The sequence below is a fragment of the Oncorhynchus gorbuscha genome, linkage group LG08, assembly GCF_021184085.1.
Source record: "Oncorhynchus gorbuscha isolate QuinsamMale2020 ecotype Even-year linkage group LG08, OgorEven_v1.0, whole genome shotgun sequence".
Lineage (NCBI taxonomy): Eukaryota > Metazoa > Chordata > Actinopteri > Salmoniformes > Salmonidae > Oncorhynchus > Oncorhynchus gorbuscha.
The window spans coordinates 31497408-31523361 of NC_060180.1; the positions used below are offsets into that span (position 1 = coordinate 31497408).

Genomic DNA, 25954 nt, shown 5'->3' on the forward strand with positions numbered 1-25954 from the left:
GGGAACTCTTATAGGGTATTAACCATTTTAAGATTAGGCCTATAATTTAGATGGATAAATACAATGGAATGTTATTTATTTTTAAATGTACCTTTTTATTTAACTAGGCAAGTCAGTAAAGAACAAATTAGGAACAGTGGGTTAACAGTGGGTTGCCTGCCTGTTCAGAGGCAGAACGACTGATTTGTACCTTGTCAGCTCGGGGATTTGAACTTGCAACCTTCCGGTTACTAGTCCAACGCTCTAACCACTAGGCTACCCTGACTCGCCCTGTTCTTCATTCACATAATTATGCATTCTTCGCTCCCCTGCACTCAACTCTCCCATTCTCCCATCATACTTTACTTATTTATTTAATCTGTAACGTGTGAAATTAGTTCGATACGGTTTATGTTCAGTTTCGAGGGCAATTGTTGGGGTGATTATCAACTGGGCACTGCACTCTCAGCTGTAGGAAGAGGGAGCAGTGTAGGCCTTACTGTTGGGATGAGAGGCAAAGGGAAAACCGTTCAAGATGACGACATGCCCTTAAAACTGGTTATTACTCCAGTTCTGTGTGTGCTATTAAGATTCTAACAACGGCAGTGTGTTACATAGACGGCAGTGTGTTACAAAGCTTTACTGGTTCTCGTTTAAAAATATATATATATTTGTACCTTTATTTAATACTAGAACCATCATAGGCCAACGGCCACTGATGCTTAATTTTTGTAATTATAATTTTTGAAATAAGCCAAAAGAAAAAAACAATGTCCTACTCCTTCCTTGACTTTTCCTAAATGGTTGTATTTTACATGAGAATTTTGGAATCACAAACAGGAATAGGTGTGAAAATACTTTTCTAACTTAACCCACCAAGACAATATGCTGTAGGACGTATTATACGGTAGGACATTGGTACCCAGCCGGGCGCTAATGCCTCCGTCTCTCTCCTCACTGAATGAATGACAAATAGATGAATGGGCAATAATCATTCACCTTCACAATTTCAATTAAAGATGGGCTTTTATGGGACTTTTATTTACTCTAATTCTATTTCTAATCAAATGTATTTTAAGGGAAATGAAAACATGCTAAATGTTGCAGTAGGCCTTGAATGCAAACCATATCCTTGACTCTATTCAACTTGATGAGCAGGGAGAAAAAAATGATGCCTGCACAGCCTGCCCATCGACACTATCTCAACTAATTTCATACATAATAAGAGTTTGCCTATAGACGAGGTTTAAATTGAAAATCATCCGACGGAAAATATTGTCAGTTGTAAAATTGTATATGGAGATGGACTCATCTTGTAATTTATAGATGCAGGGAAAGGATAATCACTTTATCAAACCCTCCTTCAGTCACATGCAGGTAAACATTTTGAATTTGATATACAATGCATTCGGAAAGTATTCAGACCCCGTGATTTCATTTTTTTTTTTTTTTTTTTTTTTGCTACAGGCTTTTTCTAAAATTTGCACACAATACCCTATAATGACAAAGCAAAAAACAATTTATTTTTAATGTTAGCAAATGTATTAATAAAATATACCTTTACCTAAATATTCAGACCATTTGCTATGAGACTTGAAATTGAGCACAAAACACATCTGTCTATATTAGGTCCCACAGTTGACAGTGCGTGTCAGAGCAAAACCCAAGCCATGAAGTCTAAGGAATTGCTGCAGCATTGAAGTGGCCTCCATCCTTCTTTTAATGGAAGACACTTCCTAGAGCTGTCCGCCCAGCTAAACTGAGCAATCGGGGGAGAAGGTCCTTGGTCAGGGACCTGACAGAGCTCCTGAGTTCCTTTGTGGAGATGTGAAAACCTTCCAGAAGGACAACTATCTCTTCAACACTCCACCCATCGGGCCTTTATGGTAGAGTGGCCAGACGGAAGCCACTCCTCAGACAGCCCGCTTGGAGTTTGCCCAAGCCACCTAAAGGACTCTGACCATGAACAACAAGATTCTCTGGTCTGATGAAACTAAGATTGAACTCTTTGGCCTGAATACCAATCGTCACGTCTGGAGGAAACCAGGCACCATCCCTTCCAACAGGGCAACGACCCTAAGCACACAGCCAAGACAACTCAACATTTGCTTTGGGACAAGTCTCTAAATGTCCTTGAGTGGCCCAGCTAGAGCCCGGACTTGAACCCGATCGAACATCTCTGGAGAGACCTGAACATAGCTGTGCAGCTACCCATCCAACCTGACAGTTCTTGAGAGGATCTACAGAGAAGAATGGGAGAAACTCTCCAAATACAGGTGTGTCAAGCTTGTGGCGTCATACCCAAGAAGACTGTAAATCACTGCCAAAGGTGCTTCAACAAAGTTGAGTAAAGGGTCTGGGTCTGAATACTTATGTAAATGTGTTTCATTTGAATAAGTTTGCTAAATAAAAATGTGTAGATTGAGATTTTATTTAACCCATTTTAGAATAAGGTTGTGCTGTAACAAAATGTGGAAAAAGTCAAGGGGCCTGAATACTTTCGAAATGCATTGTAGTATCAATATTTTGCCGTTTCTATTACCCTTGTCAAATAACACTCATAATTCAAGAGGTGCAGCTCTATTTGAACTTTTTCCAAGAATATCTGTGCTGTCGTTGCATTCGGCACATGACACCTCCCGCGGGAGCATACATCTGGCTACTAAGCAAAAACTAACATATTACAATATGCTATTTCTTTATGTAATTCATGAGCTGGTCCTTTTGTTGAAGAATGCAGCAAAATAATTTCACCTGTGCACCTGGCTGATTTTATATTATCTTTTTCATTTCTACTTTGTCAAAAGCTGTAACTGGACTTTATTCATTACTATAACTCTATTACTAATCGATTCTACAAATAAATGTGATCAAATGAATTACAGTTTTATTGTAAGGGAAACACAAATAGGTTATCGGCCTACGTTTTTTTCCCCCCCCTAGGAATTTGTAGGATTATACAGAATATATCCTTTACTCTATCTAAACAAATAACTAATTTAAAAAATATATATCATTCCAGTTATTCATGCAATCCTTTTAAAATTGTTTATGCACTATCAAGCGATGGTGCTTATGTTTGCTGCACCTTGCTTGTTGATATGCAAATGCTTAAGACGATTCTTCAAAATAAATCAAGTTATTGGATGTTCTTAATTCCAACATGGCTCAACCCTTGTCTTAAACTCATGGAAGTGAGGAAAATAAGCCAATGAAAGCAATTGAACATGTTTAGTTGACTCTCAAACTTTGTTTTAAATCCAAGTATATTTGTTTTGTCAGTAAGAAATGTGCTAACATGATTGCCCTTGCTAGCTAGCTCATTGCTTCGCAACAATCTTGATCTTAAAAATACAGTTAAGTTCATAAAATCCTACATTAAGAAATGTTTTAGGAATTGCACTTACAAATTATCTTAAACTTATTTAAAAAATATATTTTAAGCTTTTTTTGTGAATCTGGGTCCAGGTCATGATCAATTATTATATATTTATTTTAATTAAATATTGCTGCGACCAAAATCATGTGAAAAAATTGGTAGCAGTAAAAAAAGAAAAATGTAGAACCCTGCTGTGTTTGGATCAGTCACAGTCTTCAGTCTGAACAGAGGCCAGAACCCGATATGTGACCGCTCAATCTGACTGTTTAGTTTTTACTTATTTGGAGGGAAACCATTTGACCGTGCTGTCACTCCTGCTCTCTGTTTATCTCCTGCTTGGAAACGTTCTCTCTTTAGTCACAGGATACGGAGAGAATTTGAGGATATACAAGGGAAGGAGGTAATGCTCTCTCTCCTCAGTCATCTGACTGAGACACATTATTTTCTGTTGGTCTCTGGAAGAATGTGAATTGGATCGGCTTCACAATGGTGCTGCCTTACATAGTTCTGTTGAAGCTACTGTAGACTTTCATTGCAAAAGTGTTTAAATCAATTATTCGGTGACGTGAATATACTTAGTGTGGTTTTATCTAAAAAGTACAACTTTAAATGTTTTACCATTATGAAATTCACAGTGGATGGTCCTTTTGTGCCTCCTCTGAGGAGCCTCCACTGCCTCGCATCCTCTCGCCACTATCCCCGCCTCCTTCTCAAAACCCATTAGAAGAGGTCAGAGGGGACGGACCTCTAGCTTTCTCATCCAATGCGATTTGAGGAGAGAGGCTATAATGAGTATGCTATTCAGATCTTCCCTCCCACTTTTTCTTGCTTTCTCACGCTCTCTCCTTCATTTCACTTTGTCTCATAACTTGGTGTCTATTGTCTAGAGTCTAGACACAGAATCACTCAACCTGCCCCATAGCATTAGCACCCAGACAACTGCAAAGTTAACTGTGACTGAGGGATTTATCTATGGTCTCTCGGGGTCCTGATTGAGTTCAGATAAGCTCACAACTCTTACCTCAATGAATGATTTACAGAAAAGTGTGTAGCCCTCAATTCAAAGTACCGCCCATATAGATACTGAAGGGAGTGTACAGTTCATAGAATGTGGAGACATTAGTTAGTATGTGTAGGTCTATGCTGAAGGCTGAGGATCGTTCCACCCAGTTTTGACACACGGTCATATTAGTTAGTAGTAAAATGCTTTGCAACAGAAAATAAACTAATCTTCTGATTGGACACGTTTTTAGGTAGTCCTTGTTTCAGTTATTTTTCTTCTGTTTGACTAGTGAATATGACCTTGGTTCTGGTTCCTGACACTAATACTTGCCCTCTCCTCCTGCGGGTCTCTGATATGACATTCGCCAATCAAGAGTGCTTTTGGTAGCGGCTTGCAGAAGGCCAGGTGGGGAGGGATGGAGCTGCATTGCGCAATATATGCGTGCGTCAAGTTGACAGAGTAGTCCGTCTGTCTCGGTCCTCTGTCATATAGATGCAACAGACTCCTCTGTAAAGAATGGGGTTTGTGTGTGTCACTTTTCGTAGTAGGTCTGGAAGAAGATCCAGTTTCCTTACAGTACTCTTCTCCTATCCTGTTTGAACTGTATCAGCCTGGTTTGTATGTTTGTCTCTAAGACACTGCTCTTGTGATTGTAGTGTGCTCCCTCTGATGTCAGCAACAGACACACCTCTGCTTAAGGTCCAGTACTCTGTGGAGCAGCTACTGACATGCTGGAAAGCTGAACGCTGTTTCCCATCAGAACCTGCAGCCCTGTCCAAACCATCCAGCACAACACCACTGTGTATACTTCTGGCCCCTCTTTGGACACTGTATTAACTAACCTCCAGACGAGCTTCAATGCCATACAACTCTCCTTCCGTTGCCTCCAACTGCTCTTAAACGCAGGGAAAACTAAATGCATGCTACTCAACCGATCCCTGCCCGCACCTGCTCGCCCGTCCAGCATCACTACTCTGGACGGCTCTGACTTAGAATACGTGGACAACTACAAATACCTGGGTGTCTGGTTAGACTAAACTCTGCCAATGACTGGAACGAACTGCACAAAAATCACTGAAGCTTGAGACCCATATCTCCCTCACTAGCTTTAAGCACCAGCTGTCAGAGCAAATCACTGCACCTGTACATAGCCCACCTGTAAACAGCCCATCTACCTACCCCATCCCCATACAGTATTTATTTGTCTTGCCCCTTTGCACCCCAGTATCTCTACTTGCACATTCATCTTCTGCACATCTACCATTCCAGTGTTTAAATTGCTATTTTGTAATTTCTTTGCCACCATGGCCTATTTATTGCCTTAACTCTCTTATCTTACCTCATTTGCACTCACTGTACATAGACTTTTTTGTTTTCTTTTGTTGTGCTGTATTATTGACTATGTTTTGTTTATTATGTGTAACTCTGTGTTGTTTGTGTCAAATTGCTGTGCTTTATCTTGGCCAGGTCGTAATTGCAAATGATATCTTGTTCTCAACTAGCCTACCCGGTTAAATAAAGGTGAAATAAAAATAAATAAATAAATTCACACACTGTCCTGTATGGTCATGATCTTCGTCATTCGATTGGAAACTCCCCAGAGGCAGAGGACCTTCTATCTCCTAAGTTGATACCCCTTCATTTGAAACCAAAGGTGTCCACAAAAAGCCAAGAAATCACTTGCAGTCAACAAACACAACCCATGCTGTTTTATAGGTTCTCGTGCGGTGATGTCATGTATTGAGGAAGGGGGGAAAAAATAGAAAACGACATCCATGTAGAGCTGTTTTTTTTTTTTTTGTGTGTGTTGGCGCATGCGTGTGGAGGCTACGCTAAAGCAAACAAGGCAATCCGACTTCGCCTGAGGGGAGCAAAGCCATTGGAAACATGGCCTCACACCCACAAAACATCCCCAAATGTGGGACTCATCATCAATGGCAACATCGTTTAAAAGTAACCACCTCTTTCTCTCTCCCACACTACCGTGTTAATAAACCTCATGCAGAAGTCTTGCATGAAGGGGAAACTTGTTCGCCTGTTCCATAAGGCTGTAGTTTAGTTCTTCTTTTACACAATTATTTTATATTGAACAGTTTTGGAAATGCCATACCCCAAGCTTGTTTTTGGAGCGAAACAGGATTACGATGTGGTGTTAACATCCTGAAGTTCTCGCACCCTTGGAAAGGAAACTTGTGCTCCCATCTACAGCATTCTAGTTTCTAACAATAGTATTTATTCTGTCCCTCCCACCCTCTCTCTTCCTATTTTTCTCCGCTCTCCATCCCACTCTTCTCCATCTCTCTCCTCCCCTTCAGGGGTAGGAGCGGACCCCGGCAGGCCGTTGTGTAGGAAAGCCAAAGAACTGAGGAAGGCTCGCCGGCTGCAGAAGGAGCAGAAGAGACAGGTGGGGGGTGGAGTCCCGACCTCTAACCCCGCCACGCCAGTCCAGCTCAACCAACCCAAAGCCCTGGAGGAGTTCATCAACGAATCTCTGCCCGATAGTCCTCTGCACCGTCTCGAGGTAAGCGAGAGAGGGGTTCAGGTCTACAGCTACTTCCTAGCCCCTACTCATTCAATGTCTACAGAGCTGATGGAACCGGATGGGTGTAAGTAACACAGTGATGGTGCCACCTAGCCTTCCAGTGGCTTTAGGTGAGTTTCCTCTATATTGCTTTAAGTCTATCCACTTCCAAAGGATCTACCGTCAGACCCGGCCAGAGAGAGGCCTCTATCGGCTTCCCTAACCCAGTGACTTCACCATGCGTGCCTGTGGGGAGAATGGTACGGCCAGAGCCCAAGTGGAAAATCCAGCACTTCACGACACAAACTCAACCAAATGGTAGCCTGACCACACACACGGGGTCAGGCTACCCCAAGTAATCACATTCAAACGACTGCAGAGCTCTGCATTGTTTATAAGAGCTGTAAATGTACTTTTGGCTCTGGGATGTACTGCAGGCAGGGCTACATCCCAAATGGCACCCTATTCCCCATAACCTATAGTGTATTACTTTTGACCAAAGCTCTAATGGGCCCTGGTCAAAAGTAGTGCACTGAAGGAAATGTAGTTCCATTTGGAACACAAGCCCAGATTAAAAAAAAAAAAATCCCTTTCCAGTATAAGGTGAAGTTTTGGTCCATCCTCTTGACTTTCGCTGAGGTTGGTAGTCTAGAGTGATGTCAGCTTTTGATTAAGCCAGACCTTGAGACGAGCTATTCATTCACTGACTGGCACTGAGCTCCCATCAGACTCCTCTCCCAATCAGCTCATCTTAGCTGATTTGATTACTTCTATTGGCTGTGATGTTTACTCATTCAATTTCCTTAAGTGGATGAACGTACACACAAAGTCGAGCCACCCAATTGAAGGTTAATTTGTTGTTTGGCAATTTAAGATGATTGAAAGGCTCATGTGTTTTGAAACACAAGTTTGTAGGCCTAAAGCATGCCGATGGGCTGCAATCAATGCTAGGAATTGGGATGTTTAGGATTCTGATGATTATGGAGATAATTGAATCTGGGTTTTGCCATTTACACCACTCTTTGACTTTAAGAGTCTTAGACTTCAGCAGGAGCCAGTTCAGGATGATCTAACATACCAGAAAGTTCAGAATTAGATAGAAGTGAATTGAGTCGAGCACATCTGACTGCCTGTCATGTAGAATAGGGATCGGGCAAGTCTGCTCTATTTATTCTATTTCTATCGACAACTTTCTATCAGAACGTTTCATATCACCAAATACACCCCAGTTCAGATTTGTTGAGTAAGCTGTGGAGCTACAGGGGGAAACTGAAGGTCTTGGACCGCAAGGATATTTTGGGTGTTTACACAAATGCAATTAACAACATTCCAGCTCCACTTCATCACCAGCACAACCGTTAAACATGTCAGACCGCCTGAGTGATGGAGTCAGACAATCATTAGGAAAGGACTGGGAGGAGGAGAGAAGCATGTACATATGGCCCCAATGAGAGACGTTAAAGAGAGAGAGGAGATGTGATTGAGGGTAAGGGGCCCCTGACTATAGGTAAGGCCCCTTTCCTTGTATTGATAGACACATTGAGACTATGGGAATTGTAATAAAGCCTTTTCCTGTAACCACAACCCTGTTCTCATCCACAACCCTTAGTGTTTTACAGTAAAACTAGTGGCTTTTAGTGAATGACATAGATGAGATCTCTGGAGGGTCAGGTTGGGACACATACTTGTGCCCTTGCCACCACCAGGGGTCAGTGTGGACACACGATTGACAGGCCCCCCCCTTTCCCCAAAGAGAAGCGTATAACACCAACCTGTCTTTCTCGCTCAATATGCCTTCCTATTATTTATGATCTTTTAGTTATAAACCCACTCTCCTCTCACACGTTCACTTGCTCTTGTTTGGCCATTGGCCTTCTCTGTTTATCAGACACATTCTATAGTCAGCGAGTCTCTTCTGTGTGTTTTTATCAAAGAGAACAGGATATGGGCTCACACAGAGTTCCACATGTGGAACAACATATCGGCTTACAGGGGCTTTTGAAGGCCAATATCTCTCCCATTTTAATTACGCGGCATTACAGAAACATTATTGGAATGGTTTGGTGTTAGTCTGTCGGTGCCATCTCATTCGATTTGTTATGAGAGCGTTGCGTTTTCACCAAACTATCCAGTGTGGTGTTGGCTCAATAAAACTATTTTGGCCTATCAAAGGATACCCGGAGTTTTAAAAGTACATTTAAAGAGGCCTTACTTACTATCTTTTACGTAAAAGGCCCAACATCTTTGTTTGAATATACAGTGCGTGTACCAAGCAGTCATATGAGAGCCCTGTGCATGTCCAACTCAAACAAACCTTGGGTTAAATTCCCTCGCAGGCTACTATTCAAATGGCAGGGGCATGTTGGCCAACAAAAACTTAAAAACAAACATGTTTAATTAAAATGAAGCTGGGGGGATTATGAAGATTGTGAGAATTCAATCTCAACACTAGTGGTTATGCTTTATCCTAAGCTCAAAGGCCTGGCTGCCTGACTTTTGGGCCTGTTTTAAAACTGGTTCTAATCCTCCCCTACTGTAGCTTGACATGACATGGTGAAGCACTGGAAATAGGGTTTATAAGAGGTGTGTGTGTACACACACACACACACACACACACACACACACACACACACACACACACACACACACACACACACACACACACACACACACACACACACACACACACACACACACACACACACACAGGTCATGTTTGAATGATCTCTTTGGTTTTTCAGGAGATCAACCCAAGTAAGGTCTTTAAATGATGTTTCTTTTAAACATGATGACAAAACACTTGTGGTGTTTACCCTATTTGTTCTCTTTTGTCATGCTCTCACCTGTCACTCTGCTTGTCTCCATGGAGATGGAAACAAACACGCCCTCCTCCTTTATCAACCTCACTGCTTGGGTGTAGCACCTGTGGTTGCGGTAATAGAAAAACTGCATTGTAAATAACTCCCACCCAATATAACTTCTGAATGATGTTTACGGTGTTAATCATTCAGTCAAATACCTTTTTCAAGATGTATAATAAAGGCTCACCTTGGTGTATCCTGTCCCCACACACATGGAATATAGAATGCTAACTTAATACAAAACATCTTCTTAAAAATGTTCACAAGGGCCTACCTTAAAGGAGGAAAATGGCTTAGATGGTTTAAAGCCTGATGTGGCATGCTTGAAATTGAGAAATGTAACACTCAAAGATTTGCCTTAGTGACGGACAGAGTTAATGGAGGACGAGACGTTCAGTTTACCCTCCATTCTGTTTCTTTCATACTTTTTAAATACATTTTTCCTCCCTCTGCTTTAATATGTGAATGTAGTGTACCCTCTGTGTGGATTTGTCTCCACTTATCGTTCTGTGTCATATTTAAATGCCTGTCTTTTTTTATATTTGTGTTAACCCTTCTCTGCCCATCCCTCTTTTGAAGGTGAGGCTAGTGCGCTCCAACCCCCCCAGTTCACAGTTCAAAGCCTCTTTCGACGCCTCCTACCAGGTGTACAAACTCTACCAGATGGCCATTCACCACGACCCTCCAGACAAGCCCACCGAGAGCCAGGTCAGGGGTCAGCAGGTCAACCTGCTCAAGGGGCACAGGGGGAAGGGAGGGTGAGGGTTAAGTGGTGCTTTTGATATCAAAACACAGTGAACAGTGTTGAGAGTAAATTCAGTTGTCTTTATTATAAAACACCATGTGGGAAATTTGTCTTTGGATTCATAACATGATTTATATAAAAACAAACAACATTAAAACATCATCAGGAGCATCTCGTCAACATTGGGTGAACATCTTGAACCGACAGATGTAATTGTTATCTGGAGTTTTCCAAATAGTATAATCAGTCTCTCTCCAATGTGAGCGAAGTATCTCTGATCAATGTTTGTGTGCCATCTGTCATCAGGCAACTAAGACGATACAGATGCAAGTGAATGGGGTGAAAGGGAATGGAAAGGGAATGGAGACATTTGATAGAGTAGTGGAGGGGAAATGGCGAGAACGTGGAGTTAGGTGACAAGATTACCATAATCACTCTCTGGCTATGGAAGTGGTTAGGATGGAGATAATAAGAAATTGAAAGTGTGACTGTGGGCCAGAGGAGGCTGCGGAGGGGAGGACGGCTCATAATAATGGCTGGAAAGGAGCTAGTGGAATGGCATCAAACACAAGGAACCCATTTATTTGGTATCATTCCACTAATAATGCTCCAGCCATTACCACGAGTCTATCCTCTCCAATTAAGGCTTCACCAACCTCTTGTGGTATGGGTATGAATGAAACGGAGAAAGTGAATGAAGGACTCAGGATTAGGGGAGAGTGTCTGTGTGCGCGCTCTGTTACATGTTTGTGGATGTCTGAATGTGTGTGCATGTGATCTCTTGTTCGGTCGCAGGGGGAAATTTCCCATACACGGAGGAGGGTGAAGGCAGTGTTTCTACAGGTGCCTCAGTCTAATGGGGTCTTTTAGTTTCTGGGTGTGTCCTAAGTAGCACCCTATTCTGTACCTAGTGCACTACTTTTGACCAGAACCAAGTAGTGCACTATGTAGGGAATAGGGTGCCATTTGGGATGCTACCTTTAGCTGTTTGAATATGGTGGCAGTCAGGTATTCATTCCCACCCTCTTCCTCTTTTCTTCCATCAGTCTTCCACTCCCTCTGTGCCCATCACTCCTGCTAGTTTGGGAATGGAATAAAAACAACCAGTCACAGTTGTTGAACTGAAGCATCCACTTAAAATTCAGTGTTAGCATTAGTTTGTCGTTTTTGCCTATGCTGGCACTTGACACAGTCGGAGGATTGTCTCCGCCCTGCGGTTCTCACCAGACATTCTGTCTCGAAGGCTGGAGCTCAGCCTGATTTTTTTTTATCTGTGTAAATCTCACACCACTTGGGACATTGCTATTGTCTCATCTGGATGTATACAAGAGTAAAAGCGAGTGTGTAGATCCCTATCTGAATGCGAGTGTGTGTGTGTGTGTGTGTGTGTGGAATGTGGATGCCTGTTGTTCCTTGAATCTCATATCTTAGAACTCCAGTCAACCTCTAGTCCCCTGTCTTTCTCTGAGGGTTTGTCGTCAACCGTGGCGTGGGGGTGGTACACTAGCCTCATCTTCAGGGTCCTTGGATCCCTCATCTCCAGGCAGTAACCACCATTGGACTCACTCTCCCAGAATTCTTAGTTTTGGTTTGTTGTTAATTCTATGGTTGGAATCTTGATTGGCCTGACTCGTCTCAATTCAGAACCGAGCAGCTAAAAAAAAAAAAAAAAGAATCAACAGAACTTTGAACTGGGAGTCTGAATTGCTTCAGTAGAACGTTTTTATAGTGCTAAACTGCTTATGCGGCATTGTCTAAAACCTCTCCACTTATTGTTTGGTTCTCCTATTGTCTGTCCATCCCCCCCTGCAAACCAATACCACACCTTCCTCCTCTTCATTTTCCCTCCAACACCCCAACTCCATACTGTATGTCCTCATTCTTCTTCGCCGTTTGTCTTTCCTCCTTCGCTGTCCCCACTCTCGACAACCAATGTTGACTTTATCCATCCCTCCACTTCTTCTTTCACCATCCTCTCCGAAGGTGAGGCTAGTGCCCGTCAATGATGATGATCCTCAGTTCATGGCGACCTATGAGCAGTCGGCAGCGCTGTACGCACGCTACCAGATGGCCGTTCACGGCGACACCCCTTCCGAGTGTAACGAGAGTGAGGTACGGTAACGTTTCTGACATCGCACCTACTGTAATGCACAGGGCACAGTGACTGTCACAATGCTACCATGCGCTGTGCTGTACACGCCACCCTGCCACATTTTGCTCCTCCATCACAAACACAGTACCATCCATAGAAGGATTGAAGTTCTTTTTTGTTGCCAATTAACTTGAAATAAATATCTGTTAATTTGTCTGCAGATAAAATATGCCTAGATATAAATATTAATTTATTTAAATTATGTCAGCGATCTGTCCTGTTGAGAATTTTCTGCCGGTTTACTTTTCCATTTTTGAGTACAATGTCCTTAACATCACATTATTGCGCTGACTGCGTAGCATGTTGACACAGCAAATCTCCTGCATGCTTGTTTGCAGATAACCCCATACACATACCCATTGTGGTGTGTTTAACGGTTAGATTACCCTGCATGCCATTATGTAAGTTGATTCCATTGTGTTTGATGGTGATTTATGATGAGGTGAACTCAATGCATGTCATTGCCTGTGTGTTTCATGGGCTGTGTCTCAAGGCATCCTATTCCCTATATAGTGCAGTACTTTTGAGCAGAGCCCAGAGCGATTACAGGGAATAGGGTGCCATGTGTGTATTAACCAGGGTTAGCTAAGACACACTCAGTTGAGAACAAGTTGTCATTTACAACTGCGACCTGGCCAAGATAAAGCAAAGCAGTGTGACAAAAACAACAGCACAGTTACACATGGATGAACAAAAGTACAGTCAATAACGCAATAGACAAATCTTTATACACTGTGTGCAAATGGAGTAAGGAGTTAAGGGCATAAATAGGCCATAGTAGCGAAGTAATTAACGTTTAGCTAATTAACACTGGAGTGATAATGTGAAGTTGATGTGCAAGTAAAAATACTGGTGTGCAAAAAAGTAAATAAAAACAATATGGGAATGAGGTATGTAGTTGGGTGGGCTATTTACAGATGGGCTATGTACAGCTGCAGCGATCGGTAAGCTGTTCAGATAGCCGATGATTAAAGTTAGAGGGAGATATAGGTCTCCAACTTCAGCGATTTTTGCAATTCGTTCCAGTCATTGGCAGCAGAAAACTGGAAGGAAAGGCGGCCAAAGGAGGTGTTGGCTTTGGGGATGACCAGTGAGATATACCTGCTGGAGCACGTGCTACGGTTGGGTGTTGTTATGGTGACCAGTGAGCTGAGATAAGGCGGAGCTTTACTTAGAGCAGACTTGGTTGGTCCACACTGAGGTGATCAGGCGATCAGGGAGTTAGTTTCAATCTAATGAACAGGATGAGGCTGGCCTGAATCCTGGATACTCCTCTCAATCAACAACTATTAATCACAACACTAAACTCTAATGAGCCAGTGTGGATCATATGGGTCATTCCACACACAGTGCATTTTGGGTAGTGTAACTTGGTAAAAAAAATGAATTTCAATTAATTTTAACATTCTGTCATAGAGAGCACACGTTTCACTTCATAAAAAAACATGTTTTCCCATCTTAAGGGGAAAAACAAGACCTATAGTAAGTGCCAATAAAGTAACAGCGTTTGACTGTAACAGGGTTGAGGTTTTATCTTAAATGAAACATAAATCCCCTTGTGACGGGGAATGGAAACGGAAACTTGTTTTGTGCAAAAGCAAGCTGCAATTGAGTGCAACCCCACACTTTTTTTTAAAATAAAAAAAACCAAACATTTTTCAAACATTTCTAGCCCATCTTCATTATGGGTAACAGGGTGTTATGCTCAACTCACTCAGTTTTCCACCACTAAACACCAGAAAATGGCCAGAAAGAGTAGAACCAGCTCACCTGCTTTTACATTATGATTTGACTATTATACTGTATATTCAATGTTTCTATTGAAAAAAAGATTTTAAAAGGAATAGATTTACCATATCAGTTCACATTAAGGACAGACTTAAATTCATCATTAATCACATATCAAATAATCTTCAGAAATGACTTTGTCAAAGCAAGGACATAAACAGGGCTTTAAAATTATGGTAAAAACTTGAAGAAATGGCAGGGTTAAAGTGGGTTAAAACCTTCCAAACTGATTTTTGGCACTTTAGCAAGTCTATATTCATCTTAAATCTGATTTTATTTAATTTTCAGTGAAGTCACAAGTTGCATGGACTCACTCTGTGCAATAATAGTGTTTAACATAGATTTTTGAATGACTACTTCATCTCTGTACCCCACCCCTCGGTCAAGCAGTACATTTCAAACACAGATTCAACATAAAAAATCAGCGAGGTTTTCCAATGCCTCGCAAAGAAAGGCACCTATAGGTAGATTGGTAAAATAAAATAAGCTCACATTTGAGTATTTCTTTGAGCATGGTTTAGTTATTAATTACACTTTGGATGGTGTATCAATACACCCGGTAACTACAAAGATACAGGCTTCCTTCCTAACTCTGTTGCCGGAGAAGTAGGAAACCGCTCAGGAATTTCACCATGAGGCCAATGATGACATGAAAGCAGTTACAGGGTTTAATGTCTGTGATGGGAGGAAAGTGAGGATGCTTTAACGTTGTCGTTCATAATACTAACCTAATGGACAGAGTAAAAAGGCTGTACAGAATAAAACATATTTCCGAAAATGCATCAAGGCACTAAAGTAAGTTGCAAAGCATAATGACAAAGCAGAAATAGATTTTTAGAAATGTTTGCACATTTATAATAATAAAAAACGCTCTTATTTACGTAAGTATTCAGTCCCTTTGCTATTAGACTGGAAATTGAGTTCAGGTGCATCCAGTTTCCATTGATCATCCTTGAGATGTTTCTACAACTTGATTGGAATCAACATGTGAGAAATTCAATTGATTGGACATGATTTGGAAAGGCACACACCTGTCGATATAATGTCCCACAGTTGACAGTGCATGTCAGATCAAAAACCAAGCCATGAGGTTGATGGAATTGTCTGTAGAGCAATCGGTGGAGAAAGGGCCTTGGTCGGGGAGGTGAACCAGAAACCGATGGAGCTCCATAGTTCCTCTGTGGAGATGGGAGAACCTTCCAGAAGAACAACAATCTTTGCAGCACTGCACCAATCAGGCCTTTATGGTAGAGTGGCCAGATGGAAGCCTTTCCTCAGTAAAAGGCACATGACACCCCGTTTGGAGTTTGCCAATAGGCACCTAAAGAACTCTGACCATGAGAAACAAGATTCTCTGGTCTGATTAAGTTAAGATTGAACTCTTTGGTCTGAATGCCAAACGTCACGTCTGGAGGAAACCTTGCACCATCCCTACGGTGAAGCATGGTGGTAGCCGCAAAATGCTGTGGGGATGTTTTTCCAGTGGCAGGGACTGATAGTCAGGATTGAGGGAAAGATGAACGGAGCGAAGTACAGAGATCCTTGATGAAAACCTGTTCCAGAGCACTCAGGACCTCAGACTTGGGCAATGATTCACCTTCCAACAGGACAACAACCCAAAGCATGCCGCCAAGACAACGCAGGAGTAGCTTCAGGACAAGTCTCTGAATGTCCTTGAATGGCCCAGGCAGAGCCCGGACTTGAACCCGATCGAACATCCTTGGAGATACCTGAAAGTAGCTGTGCATTGATGCTGTCCATCCAACCTGAAGAGCTTGAGAGGATCTGCAGAGAAGAATGGGGAAAAACTCCACAATTACAGGTTTGCCAAGCTTGTAGCGTCATACCTAAGACTCAAGGCTGTAATCGCTGGCAAAGGTGCTTCAACAAAGTACTGAGTAAAGGGTCTAAATACTTGCAGTACTAGTCAACTTGGAACACACCTACTCATTCAAGGGTTTTTCTTTTATTTTTGTTATTTTCTACATTGTGGAATAATAGTGAATACATCAAACTTTAAAATAAGACATATGGAATCAAGTAGTAAACAAAAGGGTTAAATAAATCTAAATATATTTTAGAATCTTCAATGTAGCCACCCTCTGCCTTGATGACAGCTTTGCACACACTTGGCATTCTCTCACCCAGCTTCAGGAGGAATGCTTTTCCAACAGTCTTGAAAGAGTTCCCACATGCTGAGCACTTCTTGGCTGTTTTTCCTTCACTGTACACTGCGGTTCAACTCATCCCAAACCATGTCAATTGCGTTGAGGGCGGGTGATTGTGGAGGCCAGGTCATCTGATGCAGCACTCCAGCACTCCTTCTTGGTCAAGTAGCCCTTACACAGCCTGGAGGTGTGTTGGGTTATTGTCCTGTTGAAAAACTGATAATAGTCCCACTAAGCGCAAACCAGATGGGATGGCACATTGTTGCAGAATGCTGTGGTAGCCATGCTGGTTAAGTGTGCCTTGAATTCTCAATATATCACTGACAGTGTCACCAGTAAAGCACCATCACACCACCTTCTCCATGCTTCATGGTGGGAACCACAAATGTGGAGAAAATCCGTTCACCTACTTTGTGTCTCACAAGGAGACGGCGGCTGGATCCAAAAATCTCAAATTTGGACTCATCAGACGAAATGATGGATTTCCACCGGTCTAATGTCCATTGCTAGTGTTTCTTGGCCCAAGCAAGTCTCTTCTTCTTGTTTGTGTCCTTAGGAGTGGTTTCTTTGCAACAATTCAACCCTTATAGCCTGATTCACACAGTCTCTGAACAGTTGACGTTGTCTGTTATTTGAACTCTGAAGCATTTATTTGGCCTGCAATTTCTGAGGTGCAGCAGAGGTAACTCTGTCTTCCTTTCCTGTGGCGGTCCTCACGAGTGCCAATTTCATCTTAACGCTTGATGGTTTTTGCAGCTGCACTTGAAGCAACCTTCAAAGTGCTTGACTGACCTTCCTGTCTTAAAGTAATGATGGTCTGTCATTTCTCTTGGCTTATTTGAGCGGTTCTTGCCGTATGGACTTGGTCTTTTACCAATATCTTCTGTATACCCCCCCTTGTCACAACACAACTGATTGTCTCAATTGCATTAGATGGAAATAAATTCCACAAATTAACTTTTAACAAGGCACACCTGTTAATTGAAATGCATTCCAGGTGACTACCTCATGAAGCTGGTTGAGAGAATGCCAAGAGTGTGCAAAGCTGTCAAGGCAAAGGGTGGCTACTTTGAATAATTTTCACACTATTTTGTTTTACTACATGATTCCATATGTTATTTCTTATCTTTTATGTCTTCACTATTACTCCACAATGTAGAAAATAGAACAAATAAAGAACCTTTTGAATGAGTAGGTGTCAACTTTTGACTGGTACTGTATGTAAATTAGATTTCTGTATTTAATTTTGAATTTTGCCAACATTTTTAGAAACACTTTCACTTTGTTATTTTGTGGAGATGGCCCAGCACCATCCGGGTTACGGGAGGGTTTGGCCGGCCGGTATTTCCTTGTCCCATCATGCTCTCCTTGTGACTGGCTGCGCGCCTTTTAAGCTGACTTCGATCGCCAGTTGTAGTGTTTCCTCTGACACATTGGTGTGCGGCTGGCTTCCGGGTTAAGTGAGCAGTGTGGCTCTCGACCTTTGCCTCTCCCTAGTCCGTACAGGAGTAGCAGCGATGGGACAAGACTAACAATTGGATGTCACAAAATTGGGGATATAATTGGATGTCACGAAATTGGGGATATAAAGGGTAAAAAGTAAAAAAACTATGTACTCGATTCTTGGAATGACCCATATACAGTTGAAGTCGGAAGTTTACATACAGTTAGGTTGGAGTCATTAAAATTTGTTTTTCAACCACTCCACACATTTCTTGTTAACAAACTATAGTTTTGGCAAGTCGGTTAGGACATATACTTTGTGCATGACAAGTACTTTTTCCAACAATTGTTTACAGACATATTATTTCACTTATAATTCACTGTATCAAAATTCCATTGGATCAGAAGTTTTCATACACTAAGTTGACTGTGCCTTTAAACAGCTTGGAAAATTCCAGAAAATGATGTCATGGCTTTAGAAGCTTCTGATGGGGTAATGACATAATTTGAGTCAATTGGAGGTGTATCTGTGGATATATTTCAAGGCCTACCCTGAAACTCAGTGCCTCTTTGCTTGATATCATTGGAAAATTAAAAGAAATCAGCCAAGACCTCAGAAAAAAAGTTGTCGACCTCCACAAGTCTGGTTCATCGTTGGGAGCAATTTCCAAACGCCTGATGGTACCACGTTCATCTGTACAAACAATAGTATGTACAAAAGTATGTATGTATGTACCGCTTTAGGAAGGAGATGTGGGCTGTCTTTTAGAGATTAACGTACTTTGGTGCGAAAAGTGCAAATCAATCCCAGAACAGCAGCAAAGGACCGTGTGAAGATGCTGGAGGAATTGGGTACAAAAGTATGTATATCCACAGTAAAACAAGTCTTATATCGCCATAACCTGAAAGGCCGCTCAGCAAGGAAGAAGCCACAGCTCCAAAACCTCCATTAAAAAAAGCCAGACTACGGTATGCAACTGCACAAGGGGACAAAGATCGTACTTTTTCATCTGGTCTGATGAAATAAAAATAGAACTGTTTCTCCATAATGACCATCATTATGTTTGGAGGAGAAGGTGGGGGCTTGCAAGCTGAAGAACACCATCCCAACCGTGTAGGCTGGAGGTGGCAGCATCATGTTGTGGAAGTGGTTTGCTGCAGGAGGGACTGGTGCACTTCACAAAATAGATTGACAACCATCTATGTAGCACTCCACCAATCAGGCCTTTACAGTAGAGTGGCCAGATGGAAGCGGATGGGAATGAGGATGGAAAATTGTGACTATATTGAAGCGACATCTCAAGACATCAGTGAGGAAGTTAACGCATGGTTGCAAATGGGTCTTCCAAATGGACAATGACCCCAAGCATACTTCCAAAGATGTGGCAAAATGGCTTAAGGACAACAAAGTCAAGGTATTGGAGTGGCCATCACAAAGCCCTGACCTTAATCCTATAGAAAATGTGTGGGCAGAACTGAAAAAGCGTGTGTGAGAAAAGTAGACCCAAGTTAAACAATTTATAGGCAATGCTACCAAATACTAATTGAGTGTATGTAAACTTCTGACCCAATGGGAATGTGATGAAAGAAAAGCTGAACAAACATTCTCTACTATTATTCTGACATTTCACATTCTTAAAATAAAGTGGTGATCCTAACTGACCTAAGACTGGGAATTGTTACTAGGATAAAATGTCAAATTGTGAAAAACTGAGTTTAAATGTATTTGGCTGTATGTGTAAACTTCCGACTTCAACTGTATACGAAAGTATGTGGGCACACTTTAAAATGAGTTGTTTCGGCAATTTCTTCCACACCCGTTGCTGACCGGTTTATAACATCAAGCACACAGCCATGCAATCGCCATTAACAAACATTGGCAGTAGAATGGCCTTGCTGAAGAGCTCATTGACATTCATCGTGGCACCGTCATAGGATGCCACCTTTCCAACAAGTCAGTTCTTAAAATGTGTCCTGCTAGAGCTGCCCTGGTCAACTGCAAGTGCTGTTATTGTGAGGTGGGAAAGGCTAGGAGTAGCAACGGGTCAGCTGCTAACTGGTAGGCCACACTGAGTGCTGAAGGTCTTAGAGGACAGAGACTTTTTACGCGCTAACACTCACTACCGAGTTCCAAACTGCCTCTGGACGCAATGTCAGCACAAGAACTGTGTTGTCGGGAGCTTCTTGAAATGGGTTTCTATAGCTGAGCAGCCGCACATAAGCCTAAGATCACCATGCGCAGTGCCAAGTGTCGGCTGGAGTGTTGTAAAGCTTGCCGCAATTCTCTGGAGCAGTGGAAACGTATTCTCTGGAGTGATAAATCACGCTTCACTGTATGGCAGTCTGACTGGTGAATCTGGGTTTGGCGGATGCCAGGAGAACGCCATCTACCTCTGCATAGTGGCAACTGTGAAGATTGGTGGATGAGTAATGGGGATGTTTTTCATGGAGGGAGATCTTAATGTTACTACATACAATGACATTCTAGGCGCTTCTGTGTTTCCAACTTTACTGGTAACAGTTCAGTGAAGGTCCTTTCCTGTTTCAGCATGACCACGCACAAAGCGTGGTCCTTACAGAAATGGTCTGTCAAGATCGGTGTGGATGAACTTTACTGTCCTGCACAGAGCCCTGACTTCAACCCCATCGTACACCTTTGGGATGAATTGGAACTCCTACCGAGATGGGCCTTATCGCCCAACATCAGGGCCCTAACCTCACTAATGCTTGTGGCTGAATTGAAGCAAGTCCTTGCAGCAATGTTCCAACATCTAGTGGAAAGCCTTGAAGTTGAATGCCGTTATCGCAGCAAAGGGGGGACCAACCCCATATTAATGTCCATTATTTTTGTAATAAGTTGTTCATGCAGGTGTCCACATACTTTTGGTAATGTAGTGTCTCTTTCCTTCAAAACTAATAAAGCAACCATTATCTATTTTATGAGCATGTTCCATTGTGTGTGTGTGTGTGTTTGCATGTGATAATGTGGTTGTGGCTAATGTGTACAAACGTTGAGGGTTCAAGTGATTTAGGGATGTTACTTATTTACTTGTTGAATGTTTTTGAAACCCTATTCTGTGGCAATTATGGCAAATCCTACTAGATGAGGTCAATTCACACTTGAAATTGAGACTAGGCTCATGATTGAATACTGCTACACAGAAAATGAAGACGTGTGCTCTTGGAGTCTCGCGCAAGGTTCAGGGTGTGTTTTTACTATCTTGCCAAATCTTCACCCACAGTTGAAATATTTTGCTGTGAAACAGGGATGTTTTCAGTGTCTGGGAGCACATACAAATTCACAATTTACTTTTTCAGGTGATTGGGGTGGAGGAGGAGAAGAGGTTGTCTAGTTAGAATGCGGTGCCGGGACATTCTCTCTGAATGTCCCGGCACTATCTAGGGAATTGGGTGCCGTTTGGGATGCAGCGTCTCAAATCAAATTGTATTTGTCACAAGCTTCATAAACACCAGGCAGTGTTAAGTGAAATGCTTACTTATATGCCCTTCCCAACAATGCAGAGAAATATAGAAGAATAATATAAGATATAAATAACACAAGGAATAGTCTCATACACACACCTGTGAGGACCCTTTGTCCCAGAGTGCTGGAAAAATCTCCACCTGCCTAGCTATCTGCCAATGGCGCACAGCAAATTACCTAATTCTCCAGCTTGTAAAAATGAGTGAAGTCAGTCAGTCCGTCTGTGGTGACGGATTATTTCTTGGTGCCATAACAACACTAGGACTGTTAATTGTGAAGGTGTCTGCTTGTGTGAGTGCAAGTATATTTGTGTTCTGCCCAGTTTCACTGCTGTGTTGTGAGCCTGGGACAGAAAGGAGGACCAGAGAGGTGTGGACCACAACACTGACATCTGTCTGTTTCGTGCCACATTTTAGTATACATTTTTTTTGTGGAAGGGGTTGCCAGTTTGGGTTATAGATGGTGGTATGCATGAGGCTACGGGTGAATGTAAGGCTGGTTAGTTATTGTACCATCTGGGTTTTGCCAGTTACCCTGTTTCACCTTCATACCAATGGGATTGGGAAAGAAAGAGGTTTGTAAGGACTATGAACCCTTCATTCATGTAGACTGTGTGCTAACAGTAGTATTTTTGATACACAGAAATTGGACATGAGTTTTATGTTTATTTTAGTGCTTTTTTTATGCGTTTCATGACACGGAAAGTATCTGTTTTTACTGTGCTTTATAGATCCCTTGTTGACATAGTGCCTTAGGAAAGTATTCAGTCCCCTAGACTTTTTCCACATTTTGTTATATTACAGCAATTTTTCCAAAATGGATACGTTTGTATTTTTTCCTCGCTATATACACACTACCCCATAATGACAAAGCAAAAGCAGGTTTTTAGAAATCTTTGCTAACTTATGTGAATCTGAGTATTTTTTTTGTTTGTTGTTTTTTTACAAGTACGGTATTCAGACCCTTTACTCAGTACTTTGTTGAAGCACCTTAGCAACGCCTGTATTTGGAGTTTTTCCCCATTTCTTCCCTGCAGATCCTCTCAAGCTCTTGTCAGGTTGGATGGGGAGTGTCGCAGCACAGCTATTTCCAGGTCTCTCTAGAGATGTTCGTGCTCTGGCTGGGCCACTCAAGGACATTCAGAGACTTGTCCCGAAGCCACTCCTGCGTTGTCCTGGCTGTGTGCTTAGGGTCGTTGTCCTGTTGGAAGGTGAACCTTTGCCCCAGTCTGAGGTCTTGAGTGCTCTGGAGCAGGTTTTCATCAAGGGTCTCTGTACTTCGCTCTGTTCATCTTTGCCTCTATCCTGACTAGTCTCCCAGTCCCTGCTGTTGAAAAACATCCCCACAGCACGATGATGCCACCCATGCTTCACCGTAGGGATGGTGCCAGGTTTCTTCCAGATGTGATGCTTGGCATTCAGGCCAAAGAGTTCAATATTGGTTACATCAGACCAGAGAATGTTATTTATCATGGTCTGAGTTTTTAGGTGCCTTTTGACAAACTGGAAGTGGGCTGCCATGTGCCTTTTTACTGAGTGGTTTCCATCTGGCCACTCTACTGTAAAGGCCTGATTGGTGGAGTGCTACATAGATGGTTGTCCTTCTTGAAGGTTCTCCCATCTCCACAGAGGACCATCGGTTAGAGTGACCATCGGTTTCTTTGTCACCTCCCTGACCAAGGCCCTTCTCCCTCGAATGCTCAGTTTGGCCGGTCAGCCAGCTCTAGGAAGAGTCTTGGTGTTTCCAAACTTCATTTAAGAATGATGGCGGTCCCTGTGTTCTTCGGGACCTTCAATGCTGCAGAAATTGTTTGGCACCCTTCCACAGATCTGTGCATTGACACAATCCTGTCTCGGAGCTCTACGGATAATTCCTTCAACCTCGTGGCTTTGGTTTTTGCTCTGACATGACCTGTCTACTGTGGGACTTTTTTTTTACATAGACAGGTGTGTGCCTTTTATAAATCATGTTCAAACAATTGAATTTAAACGCAGGTGGACTTTAATCAAGTTGTAGAAACATCTCAAGGATGATCAATGGAAACAGGATGCACCTCAGCTCCATTTCGAGTCTCATATAACAAAAGCGCTGAAATACTTATGTAAATGTATTTCTGTTGTATTTTTAATACATAATGTTTTCATTTTGTCATTACAAGGTATTGTGTGTAGATTGCCTAAAAAAAAATACATATTTAATCCATTTTAGAATAAGGCTGTAATGTAACAAAATGTGGATAAAGTGAAGGGGTCTGAATACTTTCCAAAGGCATTGTAGTTGTCCAGGGGGAAGGGCCTTGGCTATTTGGGGGAACTCCAGCCTGCTTGGGGGCATGGTCTTAAAGCCTGCTTTGACAGACACACACAAGCCCCACACCTGCCCCTATGACACTGCTAATTACAACTACCCCTATTCTGCTGGACCTAACCCACCTACCTCGGATTGATAAATTCTTTCCACCCTTCATGTTTGACCTTCTGTTCACATTAGTTTAGACATGCCCCCCTCTCACTCCTGCTATTCTGTGGCCCCAGTTTCCTTGCTGCTACTGGGTTACTGTCCTTTACTCTTAGTCAGTCCAAATTCGCTCCCTACAATATGGTGGACCGCGCAAGTTCCTTCACTACTTATATGTCCTTCAGATCAGCAAACATGGAAGGTTTAGTAATAAAGGAAACTGGAAGGAGCACATTGGGACCCTCTAAACCAATTTGACCCTTCTCTCTACAGCTATCTAGTGCTATATCCTCTCCCATTCTCCATCCATTCCCTATTCATTTACGGTTGAAGTTGGATGTTTGCAAACACCTTAGCCAAATACATTTAAACTCAGTTTTCCACAATTCCTGACATTTAATCCTAGTACAAATGCTCTGTCTTAGGTCAGTTAGGATCTCCACTTTCTACTTAAAAGTAGAAAGAACGATTTATTTAAGTTTTTATTTCTTTCATCACATTCCCATTGAGTCAGAAGTTTACATACACTCAATTAGTATTTGGTACTTGGGTCAAACCTTTCAGGTAGCCTTCCACAAGCTTCCAAAACATAGTGTTTTGTATTGTTATTTTGGCCCATTCCTCCTGACAGAGCTGGTGTAACTAAGCCAGGTTTGTAGGCCTACTTGCTTGCACATGCTTTTTCAAATCAAATCAAATTTATTTATATAGCCCTTCGTACATCAGCTGATATCTCAAAGTGCTGTACAGAAACCCAGCCTAAAACCCCAAACAGCAAACAATGCAGGTGTAAAAGCACGGTGGCTAGGAAAAACTCCCTAGAAAGGCCAAAACCTAGGAAGAAACCTAGAGAGGAACCGGGCTATGTGGGGTGGCCATCCTCTTCTGGCTGTGCTGGGTAGTTATAACAGAACATGACCAAGATGTTCAAATGTTCATAAATGACCAGCATGGTCAAATAATAATAAGGCAGAACAGTTGAAACTGGAGCAGCAGCACAGTCAGGTGGACTCACAACTTTTGGGACAGCAAGGAGCCATCATGTCAGGTAGTCCTGGGGCACGGTCCTATTGGCCATTGAAACTGGAGCAGGAGCATGGCCAGGTGGACTGGGGACAGCAAGGAGTCCTTGTCAGGTGTCTGGGATGGTCTTGAGAGGCCAGTTGAAACTGGAGCAGCAGCATGGCCAGGTGGACTGGGGACAAGTCATCATGTCAGGTAGTCCTGGGGCATGGTCCTAATTTTCACTTAGATTCATCACCTGAATAGGACAGGAGAAGTACTCCAGATAAACAAACTGACCCTAGCCCCCGACACAAACTACTGCAGCATAAATACTGGAGGCTGAGACAGGAGGGGTCAGGAGACACTGTGGCCCCATCCGAGGACACCCCGGACAGGGCCAAACAGGAAGGATATAACCCCACCCACTTTGCCAAAGCACAGCCCCCACACCACTAGAGGGAAATCTTCAACCACCAACTTACCATCCTGAGACAAGGCCGAGTATAGCCCACAAAGATCTCCTACAACCCAACGGGGGGAACAACAGGCCGACCACAACAGTGAATCAACCCACCCAGGTGACGCACCCCCCCAGGACGGCATGAATCCCAGTGAAAAGAGGGGAACCGGCCAGGCAGAGACAGCAAGGGCGGTTCGTTGCTCCAGAGCCTTTCCGTTCACCTTCCCACTCCTGGGCCAGACTACACTCAATCATATGACCCACTGAAGAGATGAGTCTTCAGTAAAGACTTAAAGGTTGAGACAGAGTTTGCGTCTCTGACATGGGTAGGCAGACCGTTCCATAAAAATGGAGCTCTATAGGAGAAAGCCCTGCCTCCAGCTGTTTGCTTAGAAATTCTAGGGACAATTAGAGGCCTGCGTCTTGTGACCGTAGCGTACGTGTAGGTATGTACGGCAGGACCAAATCAGAGAGGTAGGTAGGAGCAAGCCCATGTAATGCTTTGTAGG

The 25954-nt window shown here is 42.6% G+C and overlaps 1 protein-coding gene across 4 annotated transcripts in view; it reads left to right on the forward strand.

The window, feature by feature from the left end:
• The window catches only part of LOC124041499 (arginyl-tRNA--protein transferase 1), a 190815-nt gene that overhangs the window by 41449 nt on the left and 123412 nt on the right, over window positions 1-25954 (forward strand). The window contains exons 6-8 of one of the 4 annotated variants that reach the window (XM_046359163.1): window positions 6677-6882; window positions 10323-10451; window positions 12472-12600. In XM_046359163.1, coding sequence (XP_046215119.1) covers window positions 6677-6882; window positions 10323-10451; window positions 12472-12600 — 464 coding nt within the window. The remainder of the gene's footprint in view (window positions 1-6676; window positions 6883-10322; window positions 10452-12471; window positions 12601-25954) is intronic. The other 3 variants (XM_046359165.1, XM_046359164.1, XM_046359166.1) reach the window with 3 other exon arrangements.